Genomic DNA, 18,526 nt, shown 5'->3' with positions numbered 1-18,526 from the left:
TTATCATCGACACGGCCACTACGCTGCACGAAGGTTGCTGGGATGTCGACGATGCTAAGCCAGCCGACCCAGCTACAACCCAGCCGAAAACGCTATCCACCAGCAGAGGTAAATTTTCACGCAGCTGCATGCGAGCTGAAGACGGGAAGAAACTGTAAAAATGTTTAACACCGATTACCATGTCTATCGGCTGACTTTTGTTAAAAGCAGGATCAGCGAGAAAGATATCGGTAGGTAGATTCCACTCAGCTGTTGATACGAATTGCGCAGGAAGGTCTGCAGTTACCTTGTCCATGATCAAGAACTCTACGCCGCAGGAAAAGTTCCGCTTCCGGGAAGTTATAGTGGCAAATAACGATTCCTGGATCATTTTCGACATCTGTCCAGCCCCTTGAACGGTGATGTTAACGGACTTCCGCTTCAAACGAAGAATGCGGGCCAATCGGTTGGAAATCAAGTTTGGCTGAGACGCGCTGTCCAACAAAGCGCGCGCGGGATGCGCATGCCCATACGCATCAATGACGTTGACGACGACCGTTAGAAGAAAAACGTTTTCAGCAGGCTGCTGGACTGGCGCGCTGGTTTCAACGACTGGTACTATCTCCGTAGCAGGAACAGATCTTTGCTCTATGGAATTGCCTAGAGAGGTCGAGGCGGATTGTGTAGTCGAGCTAGCGGGATTGGCTGAGCGAGAGGCAGAATCATTACCGGAACGTTGAATGTTGCCAGATTGCTCTAAATGCAGAAGAGTGTGATGACGCTGGTTACACTTCCTGCAGTTGAGCTCACACGGACAACTAGCGACCAAATGGTTCCCCTTCAAGCAGTTGTGGCACAGCCGCTTTCTGCTCACCAACTGCTTACGCTCGCTGACGGATTGCTGCATGAATTTTGCGCACCTTGCGATATAATGATTGCCGTTACACGCTGGACACTTGTAGGATGCAATAGCGGTGGATGCATTTGACGAGAGCCGAAATTGGGATTGCCTTCGGTTGAAATTAGCAGCCTGGTTGGTGCTCGGAGTGGTCTGACTTCCAGGGGCATGATCGTTGACGGATATCGATTCAAGAACCCGAATACGCCGCTGCAAAAAGTCAACTAAACATTGAAAATTTGGATTTTCTACAGTAGAAGCATGCTCCTCCCATGCTCTCAAAGAATCGTTGTGCAATCGCGTGCACAACAAATGCTCCAATATGGTACTCCACTCGTCCGTTGGTTCCCCAAGCTGGTGTAGAATCTTCGTATGTCGCTCAAACTCGTCGACCAAACCGTGCAATGCAGCAGCGGACTCCTTTTGAACACGCGGAATATCGAACAAAGCCTGCAAATGTCGCTTCTTCAGAAGATAATCATTTGAATACCTGCCCTCTAATGTGCGCCAAGCCAACTCGTAATTAGCGGAACTAATAGCGATAGACTCAATCAACTGAGCAGCCTCCCCCTTGACGGCTGCCCTTAAATAGTGAAATTTTTGTATGGGTGGAACATCAGCGTTGTTGTGTATCAATGCCAAGAAAGTGTCGTGAAAAGTCAACCATTGCTGATAATCCCCATTGAACTCCGGAAGCGAAATAGTCGGCAGTTTTATACCAGAGAGCGCAGTAGAAACATGCGGGGGTTGAGGGTATGCGGGGTTAACAGGAAGAGGAGGCAATTTAGTGATTAAAGATGCTTTTATTGCAAAAAGTCGCGACTCAAAGTCAGCGCGGACTATTTCATGCACTGCCATACCTTCATCAGTATCTGCGTATGCCTCCAGCTCCGCTTGCACTTCATTTAGGGTAGCCCAGATGTTGTTTATGTACTCGAGCCTCAACGGTACCTGCGGAGCGTCTCGTTGGTCACTGTAGCCCACCAGGAATGCCTCAGCCCGACCCAGTGCTGCAATCATCGTCGCTCGCTTTGTCGTCAGCAGATTGATTCGCTGGCCGTCCGCCATTTTCCGCCCCAGTTGATGAAATCAGCAACAAAGATGATGAACAAAGCTGCGAAAATAATCGAAAAAAAAACAACCACGGTAGACCCGGACACAGGACAGTAGCGACTTGGAAAGGTACTCACCTTTTCCAAGGCAAGTAGTGCCTTGAAAATATCAAGAAAAGCAGGAACAAAAAGCGCACTCAGTGCAACAAAGATTAAACCGAAACGCCAATCTGATGCTCCAAGGAAACCGCACACAAAGCAGGTCCGCAACAATGGCAAGAGGCAAGCGGTCGCAACAATGCCTCCGTGTGGCAAGCAAAATGGCGCTGTAGGCCGGGCGACGATAGATGGACCTTGCGTCCAGTCGATGACGGGCGGGAACAATTTTCCAAAGGAAATCTCTGAGAAAAATGGCACTGCAGGCCGAAGAGCTGCAAATGGACCTTGCGTCCAATCTAACTGGAAGAACTTTTCCAAAAAACTTCGTAATTAATCACAGGAACGTTGATCCAAATCTCGCAGGTTGATCGATGGCGTAGTATTGTCGTTTGCCGGCCGTGTGCCACCGCAAAAAATTCCAAAAAACTCGAACCGAAGAAAAAGCAGAAAAAAAAACACGCAAATCTAAAGCGTACCCGGGGATGCGCAGAAAAATTTTGGACAGAAACTCACCTTCTGCCCAAATTAAATGAGCCTTGTATAAAAATGACTGCAAATCCTTTGTGACGGCACGAAACGATGGCGGATTTGCCCCAGCGGCAATGTATTCCTCGATGGCGAACCAGAAACAATTGAACACCAGCGGCGATGGCACCCGACAATGAAACGGCAGGAAAAAATGACGCGCCGGAAAGCGATGGCGATCGTGATCGTGCAAAGCAACCAGAAATCAGAAATCCTGGTCACGGCACCAGCTATGTTTCACTAAACGAAAATTTCTCACCGGCGTCACTATCCGTTTCACACGGCCACAAGTTCCGGGGTAAGGGTTTTTCACGCGCTTTTTTTACAGGTACGCTCGTTGAGGAGGATCACAGGTGAGTATTACAACACTTGTCGGTAAGTTAAACTTTATTAATACACTTTTAGCTCTTCGCGCTTGCACGTAATAACAACACTCACTGATTTTGCGGTACTGACAGTTCTCGTATATTTGCGCTTGCCTTTTTATAGCTAAATTAGCTGAAACTGTGTTTGTGTCAACGTCGTGCATGGTAACAGCGTTGGTAGCATGCAGACGGTATTCGCGCAACTGGTCGAAAAAGCAAATTTCACATATTACGTAACAATGTGTTTTCTATATTCCTTGTGTTCTATTGGCTCGCCTGGCTGTAAAGGTTCTTGAAGTAACTTTTTTGCTTCCTCGTCCGCTCTTTCATTACCAGTGATACCAACGTGGCCTGGTAACCAACAAAATGTTACAGCTGACCCGTTATTGGTTACTCTGCTGTATAGAATTGCCATCTCGTCTCGCCCTACCCTCTATTCACAAGATGGTAGGAAAACTGCATTGCATATGGTTTGTGTATGGTATATGATTGAGCGGGATACAAGGGATACATCTTGATTGATAGGCAAACCTTGAACCATCATTTAGACAAGAAGGAAGACTTTGTCCACTACCTTTCTGGCGGATTATTTTTGTGGTTTGCAGGAAATTGTGTATAATTTCCCACAGTCGAAACCGGAAGATTTTCGCCTTCAATATGGTTTACAGTGAACTTTTTGCCAAAATTTATGCGCAGTTCAATAAGAACTTTAGAATGCGCTGACGGAAAGTTTCTGTTTCGAACAGAACTGTGCATGCATGAACAAAACATAGAAATACAGGCGTATAAAGGTAACATATACATGTACATATATAGTCTCATTTCTCTCTAAGCGTGTTTGTTATGGAGTAAGAGAGCTTCAAAAAATCAAAAATTTTAGTTATCATCTGTTATCTACTTACAAATGTGAAAAGTAAAAAATACTAAAATCTAAATCTGAAATTATAATTAGAATGAAGTATAAATTTCTGTTTGAAAAATCACGAGCATAATTTACAACATTCAGTATAAAATTAAAAATACTTGATATTATAATTTATGATGCAGTAATTCAATAAGCACTGAAACTTACACTATATTAATTTACAATACATGAAAAATGTTGTACATTACATCATTGTGGTTCTCAAAATTCTTTTATGTACATGTAAACAAACGTAAATTTATGAGATATTTTTAATGTGTAATGTATGAAAAAACTTAGTTGCAACGAATAGTAAAACTAATAAATAAATAATTTTGAAATTTGAATTTTGAAAATGATCGTAGAATTAAATGCCTTCAGATGATACGATAGATGTCTTTTTCAACATTCGCGAAATTTATTTGTCACATTGTGTTTGCGTTGCTGTGAAGTACTGAATAATCAACCAGCCAATGAATATTTACCATCGTGCAAACAAACATTATAAGCAATGGAAGAGGTGAAAGTGTTCGGTCACGGGTTATCAATCTGACTTTACTAGTGATTATTTAAGTCCACGCATATTTCCAGGGTTGATGCCATGATGATTGCTTTATAATCAGCAATTTTATCTCTTGAAAAAAACATTTGTTAAACAATTTGTTTCAAAGTTTGCCAATTTAAAAAATATGTTTTGGTTGCTTGAGGGTCTTTAATAAAAGTCAATTAACCTGGCACATACTTAATTTATAATATTGAATATTTGTACTTAATACGCGTTGCTTACAAACACTGAGCGTTTAAATACCTATCATTACACATTACGATCTTCGTTATGGCGGATGCATGTTTAAGTACTGAAAAGATAGTCATATTTTGATGTGCGTAAAAGGATAATCATGCGTCAAATTGGTTTTTCGACTTTTGAATAAGAAGCTTTTCTTCATTTGTTCATTAACGCTTTGATCGTTTGTCATTGCGGTGTTAACATATTATAAAAAATAAACATCACAATTTACACAAAGGTTTAAATATTTCTTTATTGAATAAGAAAAAACAAGAAAAAAAGACGCACGGGTAGATATAAATGAAAAAATGAGCAATATTGTTGAAAGCTAGGCGTCAAACTGACGCAGACTATCTTTCCAGGGTTAATGTAATAAACCTTATGCGTTCCTGACGGTATTGGTTATCAATTGGTTAAGACACCAACACCAACATGATTGGTTATACCCGCGCACTTCTACGGCGTTTTTCATGCATCTTGCGAGATAAATTCTCCTGCAATCGACAATATCTTCCACGGAAACCATAAAGCCTGTATCAGACTGACCGTTGTAGCGGTTGACCGCTACCGTTCCGTTCTTTTTCGACCAATCAAAGTACAGCGGTCGACCGTCGCTTGTTGTTGTTGCAAAAAATATAATCTTTTCTATTTTTGCCGCCGACCGTTCCCAACGGTTGCCGGCTGCTGTCATTGACATGGCAAAGGCAAACGAATCTCTTCACACCTACACAAGATCACATACAGAGACTTGACAAATGAAAAAGTGTGCTTCTCTTTTTGGCACACACGACAGCCAGTCAAAACATTGATAGCACCGGCAACGCTGGTTCACGATGTCAATTTTCGACCAACGCACACTGGCAAAAATAAATCCAAATTTCCACTAATTAAAAGCCGCTGGCCTGGATACCTTAACTATAGCATTTCTTATGTAAAATTGCCCAATAAATCGATAGATGATATTTTCATTCTGTGCAGGTTACGGGAAAGGGTCTATATTTTCAAAAATACGCAAAAATAGGGTGAAAAGAGGCGAAAAAGACCATTTCCCGTGCCCTGTCCAAAATGAAACCATCGCCAATCAATTTGTTGACCAATTTACATTATCCAATTTTACATTGACCAATTTGACATTATCTTGTGTAGGTGTGAAGAGATTCGTTTGCCTTTGCCATGTCAATGACAGCAGCCGGCAACCGTTGGGAACGGTCGGCGGCAAAAATAGAAAGGATTCTATTTTTTGCAACAACAACAAGCGACGGTCGACCGCTGTGCTCTGATTGGTCGACAAAGAACGGAACGGTAGCGGTCAACCGCTACAACGGTTAGTCTGATACAGGCTTAACGCGATCCGAACTAATTCGACGCCAAAATACAGCGCACCAGGGAAGACAGACTCAAATATTCGGACATCTCTTTATGAAGTCATTATGCAACTTCTAAAACATATCTCCCATTGATTTATCTATTTAATTGTCGCCCTTCAGTGCTGAGCGTGGTTTGGACATGGCTGGTGACATGATGTGGACGATGTAAACCAAACATCATAGGGTTAGGGCCACGAACGAGTGTGGGTGGTTTGTTTATTTTTTTTAATCAATAATAATAGTATATTTGACACGGCACTATAGGGTGGTTTGTTTAGTAAATTTCAATAGTGTATTAATATCTACGATTTGAGAACGGCTTACTCCAATAAATACTGATGAGGCTATGCACACGTTAGCTTGGTTTGTGTTGTAAAATATAATTTATATACATCATTCGAACGAGTCCGTGAATTTGATGAGTAACCTAAGACACATATTAAGCATCAAAGCTGGCAATGCGGCATAGAAACAGAAAAATGTATGCAAATATGCATATTGAATAAAATACAAAGTTTTTTTTGCAAAAAGTCAAACAAATCAAAATTCAGGTATATTAGACACGAACCTCGTGTCATATCAATTCCAAATTTCAACATTATCAATTAAAAACTGGTAATACTCAACAATATTTGTATGAAAGCGAGACAACTGGTCAACTGTCGATATAGTAATAGGGTCCATGATGGGTTGATTCACCCTAGCTGGATAAGATGTTTTCCGATGGATGTTTTCGCATAAATTGAGTTAATCCGTGGTCCACTAAAGGGCGTGGTCCATTGGTCCATTCCCCTATAACAATATTTTACTCTATAACAAAAAATTTCTGTAGCAGCTCACCTACAACATCCTACAACAGCATTTCGCATGTTGTAGGGTAAGTATAACGATATATCGTGCCCCAGCAGTGCTGAGTCGAGAAAATTTCCAGCTCGAAAAGATCCTCGACCTGATCGGAAATCAAACCCCATATCACAACCGTGTGGGAGAGCTAGCCAATGGACATCGCTAACAACAGTGCCACGGGGACCAACGTCAGTACGACTTGAACTGCCTTGCAGAACGGTCGCATTTCACCAACAGCTCGAGGTTTGTCTTAGACCACCGAAAGATATTGGAAATTTTCCGCTTTCAACAGGTAATCTTTTTTAAAGAGTATCTGTTGAATCACAAAGTATTGAATTTGTTTTCAACGTTTAACGAGTGATTAATGGATAAATTTATGTAGACAAAATTTGTGAAAAGTGAAAGTGAAGTGAATTTTGTCCTGAAATGCCAGGACGTACCAAAAAAGCTCGCTTTGATGCGGCTTTGAGGAAACGTGAGGCTTCTCCTCCGAGTGATTCAGAAAGCAATAGGTATGAAATTCTTTCTACTATAGGGGATCAAGAATTTGAAGCTTCTCATTCTGAGCAAAATGCCGGTATGAAGAAAACTAAAGTTCCACCTATTGTGGTAATAGTTGCAAATTGTAAAGCTTTTCATTTAGAACTTTCATCATTTCTTTCTGATGTGAAAGTTAGTTTTCATATTGGCCGCCGAGGCAAAATTCGTATTTTGGCCGCATCTTTTGAAGGCCATAAACATTTATCACAGTATTTGACTGAAAAGATGTACAAATTTTATACATATGACGTAAAAAACGAGAGACCGTTTAGAGCTGTTTTGAAAGGTCTTTTAAAAGACCAAACTATTGATGAAATTAAAGATTTTTTGACGGAATTACTTGGTTTTTCCCCCAACCAAGTAATTTTGATGGAACGTAAATCAAACGCAAAATTCAACAATACTGGAATACACCAGGAAAATTACTTGGTACATTTTGATCGTACCAAAGTAAGTAGTTTAAATTTTTTAGGAAAAGCACGTGTTTTATTCAATGTGCGAGTAAAGTGGGAGAACTTCAAGAGACATGGAGGTATCCATGATATCACGCAATGCCGGAATTGTCAAGCTTATGGTCATGGAACTCGTAACTGCCATATGGCAACAAAATGCATGATTTGTGGTGGCTCTTCCCACACAAATGACATCTGTCCTGTGAAAGAGACCACTAATAATTTCAAATGTGTAAATTGTGGGGTAAACACAAATCTAATTTCTTTGATTGCCCTGTTAGGTCGAAAATCATTTCCTCAAGACAACGTAGGTATTCAAAACAACCTGTTGTCAATAACATTAAGTGGGTAATCAAAAGACTTTCAATACTGTTTAGGCAACACCAGCCTTTCCTGTAGCTAGTGTGTCTGTAGGTAATATTTCAAATTTAGGAAACAACAAATTGAAATCAAATAATCCTGTTCAGGCACCACCAGGTATTTCATATGCTAGTGTCCTTTCAGGTAAAATTTCGAATTCAAACAGCAACAAGCCTTTCGTGTTTGGTGCTGAAAAGTCAGCCAGTATTGATTTAGGTATTCCAACTCCCGAGAAGATTGAATACCTACAACAATCCAAAGCAAAGCCTTGGTGCTACATTCCGATTCGGAACTTGACCTTCTGTTTACTATACACAGACTTCGCAGCCAACCGTTAAGTGTACAGGACAATTGCGGGGCTAGCGCTACGATCCTACTGACACTAACAGTCTCTCCCGAGTCGAGACTCGAACCTACGACGACTGGCTTGTTAGGCCAGCATCGTACCTCGAGACCAGCTGAGGAGTACAACAATCCATGCTGCAGCTAATGTCCAATAATGTGTTTTGTTGAACTGGAACTCGATGTACGAGGCTGTTCAAGAAGGTATAAAATTTACAACTAATATTGTAATGAAATTGAAACTCAGCAATGAATTTAAATAATGCTGAAAATTTTCTTAATTGGAATGCTCGCTCTTTAAAAGCGAAAGAAGATGATTTTTTTAATTTTTTGACAGTCCATGGTGAATTGCAGTTGTGACTGAAACGCTTTCAAAGCCTAACATTAAACTAAAAAGAAACCCCAACTATATAGTTCACAGGTTCGATAGATTTGATGTTGCCGGAGGTGGAGTTGCAATAGTTATCCACCGTCGAATAAAACATCGTGTTATGCCCCACCATGAAACGAAGGTTATTGAAAGTTTGGGAATTGATATCGAAACAGATATTGGTATTTTATTTATAGCCGCAGTGTATTTACCTTTTCAATGCACTGGTGAGCAGAAAAATCATTTCAAGGGAGATTTACAAAAACTCACGAGAAATAAATCTAAGTTTTTTTGCATTGGTGATTTTAATGCAAAACATCGATCGTGGAATAATGCACAAAGCAATTCCAATGGAAAAATATTGTTTAACGATTGCTCGGCTGGATTTTATTCAGCATTATTTCCAAATGCTCCTAAATGTTTTTCTTCTGTTAGGAATCTATCCACAATTGATTTGGTATTAACAAATCAAAGTCATTCATGCAGTGATTTGTTAACTCATGCTGATTTTGATTCTGATCATCTTCCTATAACTTTTTCCATATCCCGTGAACTATTTTAAATTCCACTAGGTCTGTGTTTAATTATCACAAGGCCAATTACGATCGATATCGTACCACGATCGAAGGAAGCTTGAATTGTGATATTGTTTTACAAAACAATGCTGACATTGACGGAGCATTGGATGTTTTGTGCAGTTTAATACTCAATGCCCGAAACTCATCAGTTCCTAAGGCTAGAGTGAAATTTAATACACCAATCATTGACAATGAGCTTCAACTTCTTATACGTTTGAAGAACATAAGGAGATGTCAATATCAAAGAACTCGTGATCCTGCTTTGAAAATTATTTTTGAAGATTTACAAACGTAAATCAAACATAGATTCACTTTCTTGCGAAATGAAAATTTCATGAGAGAAGTTGAACAATTAAAACTATATTCCAAACCTTTCTGGAAGCTTTCGAAAATTCTTGAGGAACCTTCAAAGCCCATTCCAGTCCTCAAAGATGGTGACCAAATATTTCTTACGAATGAACAAAAAGATCAAAAACTTGCTCAGCAGTTCGAGAGTGTTCTAATTTAGTTTGAACGTAATGAGTCCTATTGAAAATGAAGTATCACAAAAGTATGATCAGATCACCACTCAAGAATTTCTTCCTGAAGAGGTACCAGAAACAAACTTGAATGAAATACGAACTATTATCAAGAACTCTAAAAACATGAAAGCACCAGGAGATGATGGGATTTTTCATATCCTCCCCTAAAGACTTTCCGAAAGCTCTTTAAATTTCTTGGTGAGAATTTTTAACAGATGCTTTGAATTAGCATATTTTCCCTCAAAATGGAAAAATGCCAACAACAACAACAACAATATCGCACGCTAGCCTGGGGGCTAATGCGGCCTCGATCAACTAGATTAGTTGAGAGAATTCGTTATCGATATTGTTTTCGGCACATTTTGCATGTTGTAGGATAAGTACAACGATACACCGTGCCCCAGTGCTGAGTCGAGAAAATTTCCAGCTCGAAAAGTTCCTCGACCTGATCGGGAATCGAACCCGATATCACAACCGTATGGGAGAGCTAGCCGACCGACATCGCTAACCACAGAACCACGGGAACCACAGGAAAAATGCCAAAGTCACTCCAATTTTAAAACCTGAAAAAAATCCAGCTGAACTGCTTTACTCTCTTCTATGAGCAAACTTTTTGAAAGAATGATTCTTAATAGAATGATGGCACGCATCGATGAAAATTCAATTTTTGCAAATGAGCAGTTTGGATTTCGCCATGGGCATTCGACTACGCGCTTTTTTCGCTCAGTGTAGATGTAAACATTGGATGTGTTTTTTATCACTCTGCTTTTAACCCGTTTTTCTACCGTTCTATACAACTAAGAATTTTCTGAGTTGTCTTGTTTTGAAAGTGATCTAGTGCATTTTCTAAGGCTATCTGCCGTTTGGCCGATTTTACTCTACAAATGTGAATAAAGTGAAAATCAGTTCTGACTCGTTCGTAGTGTGAAGTGCTAGTGTTTATAAGCTGAACTCTTTACAACTCAATTCCATTCATCTAAACCCTCGCTATCGCTTTTTTCAAAAAGATCAGCGCCATCTGTTGCATAATAGCGACATTATCTGTCGAAAGCTTCCATAAGTCTAGCCATCTAGCCGTGATCCGTGAACTCCGAATGCTACCAGTGCTCTCAACCGATCAAAACACTTGAGTATATGCAGTGCAATAGGTTTTGTAACCAGGCTGTACATCTCAAATGCACCGGATTCAAGCGACCTAATATGGAACTCGTGAACAGTAATCATAACCTGTTATGGTTCTGTGATAATTGTATCGAGCGTCTTAAACAATTTAAAGAAACACCTACTCCTATGGCTCATGACATTGTGGCTGCTGTCTCGGAGAATATATCTGTTTCATTATCAGCACTAAAATCTGAGCTACTTGAAACTAAAGCATTGGCTAAGGCACTAATAGATAAAACCACAAACGACGTTTGTGATCCTAACAGGGCACGCTCCGCTTGGCCGAGTGTCAAACGGCCCCGCGATGTTGCATTAAGAGAAACGCCAAAATCACGCACTACCACCAAGCTCGCTTGTGGTACGAAACCTGTTGAAAAAATAAGCAAAACTGTAGCTACTGTTGAAAAAGCACCTGAGAAATTTTGGCTATATCTGTCTCGGATTGCCTGTCACGTTACGGAAGAGGACATTTCCGAGCTGGTTAAAAGTTGCTTGAGCACTGAACTGACCGTAGACGTTAAAAAACTTGTACGTAAAGATGCTGATTTGAAGCAACTTGCTTTCATTTCTTTCAAAATTGGAATTGATACAAGATTGAAGGAGACTGCATTGGACCCTGCATCCTGGCCTAAGGGAATTTACTTCAGGGAGTTTGAACATCTGCAGTCGTCGCGGGATTTTTGGGGACCGACAAAAATACTTCGGATCGATGGTGCAACCCCCTCAAGGATCGTATCATCACCGAAAATTTTAGCTACACCTATAGATTGAACAGTCCCAGTCTTTAGCACTCATCTCCATTGGTAACGAAACGCACGTCCCAAAGCATAATGGGAACCCCTGAGCTTTCAGACACAGTCGAGTATCAACGTACCGTCAGACACTACCACAGCGCTTCAGCTTCTGTTCGTTCCGGTTCGGGCCATCCAAGTCGTTTCGTTCCTGTGTCTAGTCTAAGCGAGGGGGTTTCCCAACTTGCTCTCTCAGGCAAGTACAAACATATAAGAGTATCTTCGCATCCTGAATCTGATTTCGTTCCCAGCACACAATCGCTTTACAGTTCACCCACTGAAGTACACCCAGTTTCCACTACCGCACCACTTACTCCTACGCCGTCAACGGAACGCATGTTACAAAGCAATATGGGAACCCCTGAGCAACCCAATGCAGCCATGTATCACCATTCATGTGCTGCTGCTGTGTGTTCCTGCCTTCCAAGTCGTTCCGTCCCTGCGTTGGGTTCATGCGAAGGGGTCTCCCAACCTGCTTATGCGGGCAAGTACATGACAAGTAGAGCTTTTACAAATCCTGAGCCTAGTCTCGTTCACAGCGCAATTTCTTCGCATAGTTCATCATTCAATGCTTTGTCTACTGATGGTAACCGTCCCAGTGTGCATCAAAATCAACAGTTGGCTAATGACGTCATTAATTCATTGAAATTCTACTTCCAAAACGTAAGAGGGTTGAAGACTAAAATAGCTGACTTCTACCTTTCATGCATCGATCAAGACTATGATGTAATCATGCTAGTTGAGACTTGGCTCGACAGCAGAATTAACTCTGTTCAACTGTTCGGTAACCAGTACGAAGTGTACAGAATCGATAGGAACCGTTTGAATAGTCTTCGCGGTGTAGGCGGTGGTGTCATTATTGCCGTTAAAAAAGCTCTCGATTCCTGTTCCTGCGATATTGGATTTTGTGCTGCTCTCTAACAACTATTCATTACAATTCAATTGAATGGTTTGAAACTCTTTGTTGGATGTTTTTACTTACCACCCGAGAAAAATAAAGATCCTGAGCTTATGAAACTCCATATCGGCTGCATTGAGAAGATCTGCGATGCTGCAAGTTTGAACGACATCATTATCATAGCTGGTGACTACAATCAACCCAAAATCGCATGGAAGCGTTCACGCCACGGTTACATGTTTGTTGATGTTTCGAACACTACCTTCAGACGTCGTGGTCGGAACGAAGCATCGGTTCAAGAAATACTTCTTGACGGTACCGCTAGGTGCAATTTACTGCAAGTGAATCCATTCAGTAATTTTAACGGACGATACTTGGACCTGCTGTTTCTTAATGACGGAGCGAACTACACAATTCCGGTTAGCGCTGACGATCCTTTAGCACGTTTGGATTCATATCATCCTGCTCTGATGTTTGATGTCATAGTACACTCTCACCTACCGCTAGTTGAAGATATAGACACGACGGCATTGAACTTCAAGAGAACTGATTACTCAGCACTTAGTGATTACCTTCAAACTGTCGGCTGGGAGCCAGTCACTAGTTGTAACGATGTAGATGAAGCTTTACTCCGATTCAACTTGATTGTTCAAGTCGCTTTAGTGAGATTCACTCCACTTTTCAAACCTCCACGCAAACCTATTTGGTCTAATGCTCAACTTCGTTCCTTGAAAAGAATTCGTGCAGCAGCTCTTAGAAAGTTTACTCGAAATCGAAATCCTACTACGAAAGCTATGTTCAACAGAGCTAGTGGCAACTACAGACGATATAATCGCCTACGATATGCTGAATATGTGCGAGGGCTTCAAGAGCGGCTACGTCAGTATCCAGCCAAGTTCTGGTCGTTTGTGCGATCAAAGCACAAAGAGAATGGGTTACCTGCGACAATAAATAAGGGAAATGTGGTGGCTTCTACCAACGCCGAAAAATGTGAACTTTTCGCCGAGCATTTTGCTACCGTATTTAGTCCTCGTAACCATGCAGAGATTGATCCTCAATGCCTCGAAAACGTGCCTTTAGATGTAGTCGATTTGGATACTTTCCATATTTCCGAAGACATGCCTTACGCAAACTGAAATCTTCATTCACGCCTGGGCCGGATGGTGTTCCAACTGTTTTCATGAAGAAGTGCTCGCAGGATATTAAAACCCCTCTTATGAAAATTCTAAATCTTTCGATGCAGCAAGCTCGGTTTCCTTCAGAATGGAAAAAATCGATTATGTTTCCGGTGTTCAAGAAAGGTAAAAAACAGTTTGTTGAAAATTATCGAGGCATAACGTCCCTTTGTGCTGGTTCTAAAGTTCTTGAGCTAGTAGTTAGCGACTATATAATATTCAACTGTCACAGTCACATTTCTACGCAGCAACATGGATTCATGCCTGGTCGATCAGTTGACACGAATCTCATGGAGTTTACCTCTCTGTGCTTTGATGTAATTTCCCGAGGTAACCAAGTCGATGCAATTTATACCGATTTGAAGGCCGCCTTTGATCATATCGACCATGACATAGCTCTAAAAAAGTTTAAAAAACTTGGGTTTTCCACTCGCCTTTGCAGCTGGCTGGAATCTTACCTGAAACAGAGGAAATTACAGGTCAAAATTGGCACAACTCTCTCCCAGGAATTCACTAACTACTCCGGCGTGCCCCAAGGCAGCAATCTCGGGCCAATTATGTTTATTTTGTTCTTTAACGATGCCACGAACCTATTCACAGGAAGTTACCAGCTTGTGTATGCTGATGACTTTAAAATGTATGCCGAAGTAAAAAATTTGGCTGATTGCGTCACTCTACAGTCTCGTCTGGAGCAATTTGCTACGTGGTGTATTGTAAATCGAATGACCCTTAGCGTCGAAAAGTGTGTGACCATCTCATTTCATCACAAAGTTAGCCGCGAAGCCTACTATTATAACTACACGATCGCTGGACACTCGTTGGAGCGTGTTGAAACCGTAAAAGATCTTGGTGTGTATCTAGATTCAGATCTATCCTTTCGACAGCATCAGCAATTTGTGATTGACAAAGCTAACCGACAGCTTGGCTTTTTATTCAAAATCGCCCAGGAGTTCGATGACCCGCTATGCCTTCGATCACTCTATTTTGCGTTTGTACGGTCTCACTTGGAGTCTTCCGCCGTCATTTGGTCACCGTATCACGCAACTTGGATACGAAGAATTGAAAGCATTCAACGGGAGTTCGTCTGGTACGCCTTCAGAAATCTAAGGTGGCTCAACCCGTTCGATCTGCCTCCATATGCAGCCCGTTGTAAATTGCTGGGCATTACCACGTTGGAGAAAAGACGAAAAGTCTCGAAAGCTGTTTTTGCTGCCAAACTGCTTTCAACTGAGACTGATTGCAGCTCACTGTTGGAACAGCTTAACGTCAGTGCGCATTCCAGGCGTCTGAGATCCAGAGCCGGCTTCCTCCGTCGCCCATTAGTCAGAACGGATTATCTCCTAAACTCACCGCTACACTCGATGAGTGCAATTTTTAATGAATATTTTCATCTATTCGAATTTGGAGAGAGAGCTAAATTGTTCCGGCGGAAACTGCTTCAAGAGACGATTTGAAAATGGATGTTCATCGAAAGTACCGTTCCTTTTATTCTTAATATGTTTATTTTTATTTTACAATCTTGACTATGTTACATGACTTTCTGCTTAGAACTAAGGATATGTCACTTTTTATTGTTACTTATATTTGTTCTGTGTTAGACCTAAGTTTATACATTTATTTTAAAAGATATGGGGTTTTTATGCCTAATTGTTGGCTTTTCCCCATCACCCACATTTCATGTAAACCATTGTGTTGGATGAAATTAATAAACAAACAAACAAACAAACAAACTAATCAGTTACTTAGAGTAACTAATATGATTCGTACTAATAAATCTGAAGGTTATTCCACTGGAGCTGCTCTTCTAGACATAGAAAAAGCATTCGACAGTGTTTGGCATAAAGGTTTGATAGCTAAAATGTCCAATTTCCGTTTTCCTCTTTACATCACAAAAATAATACAAATTTACTTGACTGACCGCACTCTTCAGGTTAACTATTTGAATAGTAAATCTGATAGATTGCCTGTTAGAGCTGGTGTACCTCAAGGAAGTATCTAGGGCCCAGTTTCATATAATATTTTTACTTCTGATCTTCCTGATTTACCACCAGGATGTGAGAAATCTCTGTTTTGTGACGATACAAGCATTTCCGTAAACGGAAAAAGCCTTCGTGTCATATGCAGTAGGCTGCAAAAAAGTCTAGATATATTTTCTTCATATTTGCAGAAATGGAAGATTTCTCCTAATGCATCAAAAACACAATTAATTATTTTTCCCCATAAACCAAGAGTTTCTTTCAAACCCACCAATAATCATGTTGTTAAGATGAACGGTGCAATTTGAAATTGGTCTGACCAAGTTAAATATTTAGGGCTAGTTTATGATAAAAATCTTACCTTCAAGAAGCACATTGAGAATATCCAAATAAAGTGCAATAAATATATAAAATATTTGTATCCACTTATCAACAGAAATTCTAGACTTTGTCTCAAGAATAAACTGTTAATTTACAAACAAATATCTAGACCAGCGATGTTATATGCAGTCTCCATCTGGGCAAGTTGTTTTACTACCAGAAAGAAGATGCTTCAAAGGATTCAGAACAAACTTCTGAATATGATATTGAAGCGTCCTCGCTGGTTTAACACGAATGAACTACACAGGCTTACTAGTGTGGAAACATTAGAAAATATGTCAAACCAAATTATCAATAAGTTCCGACAAAACTCGTTGCAAGCCTCAATTACAACGATTAGCTCTTTTTATAGTCAGTAAGATAGGTGTAAGATTAGATTAGGGTTTAATTTTAAACTCCTTTTTTTCTCTCTCTTGACAAGTAGGTTTACAATTTTCCTACAATTATTTTCACTTAACTGCGGAAGCAATTAGAATCTTTTAATAAAATAAAGCTTAGAATATATGTAATAGTGTTGATATGTCACAGTTTCTGGCAGAACACACAATAAAAGTTCTGAATAAATATTAGTAAATAATTAATACATCACAAAACATCCCCGCTCATTAAAAAAAAACCAAGCGCCGAAAACATTGATTCGGAAAATCGGCTCTCAAATTTTAACCACCTACAGAAAACATATGGGAGCGTTTAAACTTCGAGTGCCGATTTTCCGAAATAATGTTTTCGGCGCTTAGTTTGATTTGGCTGTACGCCGACCATATAAGAATATAAAAATTCAATAGTACTTACTCAGAGGATCTTCGATATTTAAAATTCTATTAAATTTTATCGACTCGGGTATGACTTTGGCAGCCATTTCGTCGAGAGACTGTATGAACGAATTAAGAAGAAATACAACTTAAAATAATATATAAAGGAAAAATAAGCAAAATAAGAGGTGTATAGTAAGCTATACATCATATCAATATGCAATAAATATATATATATATATATATATATATATATATATATATATATATATATATATATATATATATATATATATATATATATATATATATATATATATATATATATATATAATATATATATATATATATATATATATATATATATATATATATATATATATATATATATATATATATATATATATATATATATATAATATATATATATATATATATATATATATATATATATATATATATATATATATATATATTTATATATATATATATACATATATATTTATATATATATATATATATATATATATATATATATATATATATATATATATATATATATATATATATATATATATATATATATATATATATATATATTTCGGGGTCTTTTCGGGGACCAAACATTGACTTTGACCATTATCTCGTCGTTTGTAAGATCCGCGCACGGTTGTCGAACGTGCTGAAATCTCGCACAGAGAGGACGACGCGTTTCAACATTCAGCGGTTGAAAGCTGATGGCGTGGCAGCAGAATACGCCAGAGAGCTGGATCAACGGATCGCAGAACAGCAGGAGGAAGGAGTGGAAGACATAAATGGGCTGTGGAGCAGTATTCACGGCGCCATCGAAACGACTGCGAGAGAGGTGGTAGGTACGACGCGTGGAAGGCAGCCTAACGGCTGGTTCGATGCCGAGTGCCAGAGAGCGACAGATGAGAAGAACCGTGCCAGGAGCCGCATGCTCACTGCGGCTACGCGTCGAAACAGAGAGAGGTACAGGGTGGCAAGAGCTGCTGGAAATAGAACCCACCGTCGGAAGAAGCGCGAGTACGAGGAGCAGGTGCTCGCCAGCGCAGAGGACAGCTATGCTCAAAACGACGTGCGGAGATTCTATAGAACTGTCAACAGAGTCAGAAGCAGGAATTTCCCGGTGCCGGTCATGTGTAATAACAAGGACGGCAACCTGCTTACTGGTAAACCGACGGTTGCAGCCAGGTGGAAGGAGCATTTTCAGGCGCTATTGAACGGTGAAGTACCGGATGAGCAGAGCAGGAACAGGATGACGATTATGAGTGACGAACAAGCTGTGGAGCCACCAACACAGGAGGAGGTGAAAAAGGCGTT

The 18,526-nt window shown here is 40.0% G+C and overlaps 1 protein-coding gene across 1 annotated transcript in view; it reads right to left on the bottom strand.

The window, feature by feature from the left end:
• The window catches only part of LOC129718271 (glycine dehydrogenase (decarboxylating), mitochondrial-like), a 72,115-nt gene extending 54,807 nt beyond the window's left edge, over positions 1-17,308 (bottom strand). The window contains exon 1 of the mRNA XM_055668884.1: positions 17,223-17,308. Coding sequence (XP_055524859.1) covers positions 17,223-17,289 — 67 coding nt within the window. The 5' untranslated portion in view covers positions 17,290-17,308. The remainder of the gene's footprint in view (positions 1-17,222) is intronic.
• Between the last annotated feature and the right edge of the window lie 1,218 nt (positions 17,309-18,526).

Source organism: Wyeomyia smithii, chromosome 1, assembly GCF_029784165.1.
Source record: "Wyeomyia smithii strain HCP4-BCI-WySm-NY-G18 chromosome 1, ASM2978416v1, whole genome shotgun sequence".
NCBI lineage: Eukaryota > Metazoa > Arthropoda > Insecta > Diptera > Culicidae > Wyeomyia > Wyeomyia smithii.
Note: the sequence above shows the minus strand (reverse complement) of the source record. Positions and strands in the feature narration are given on the sequence as shown.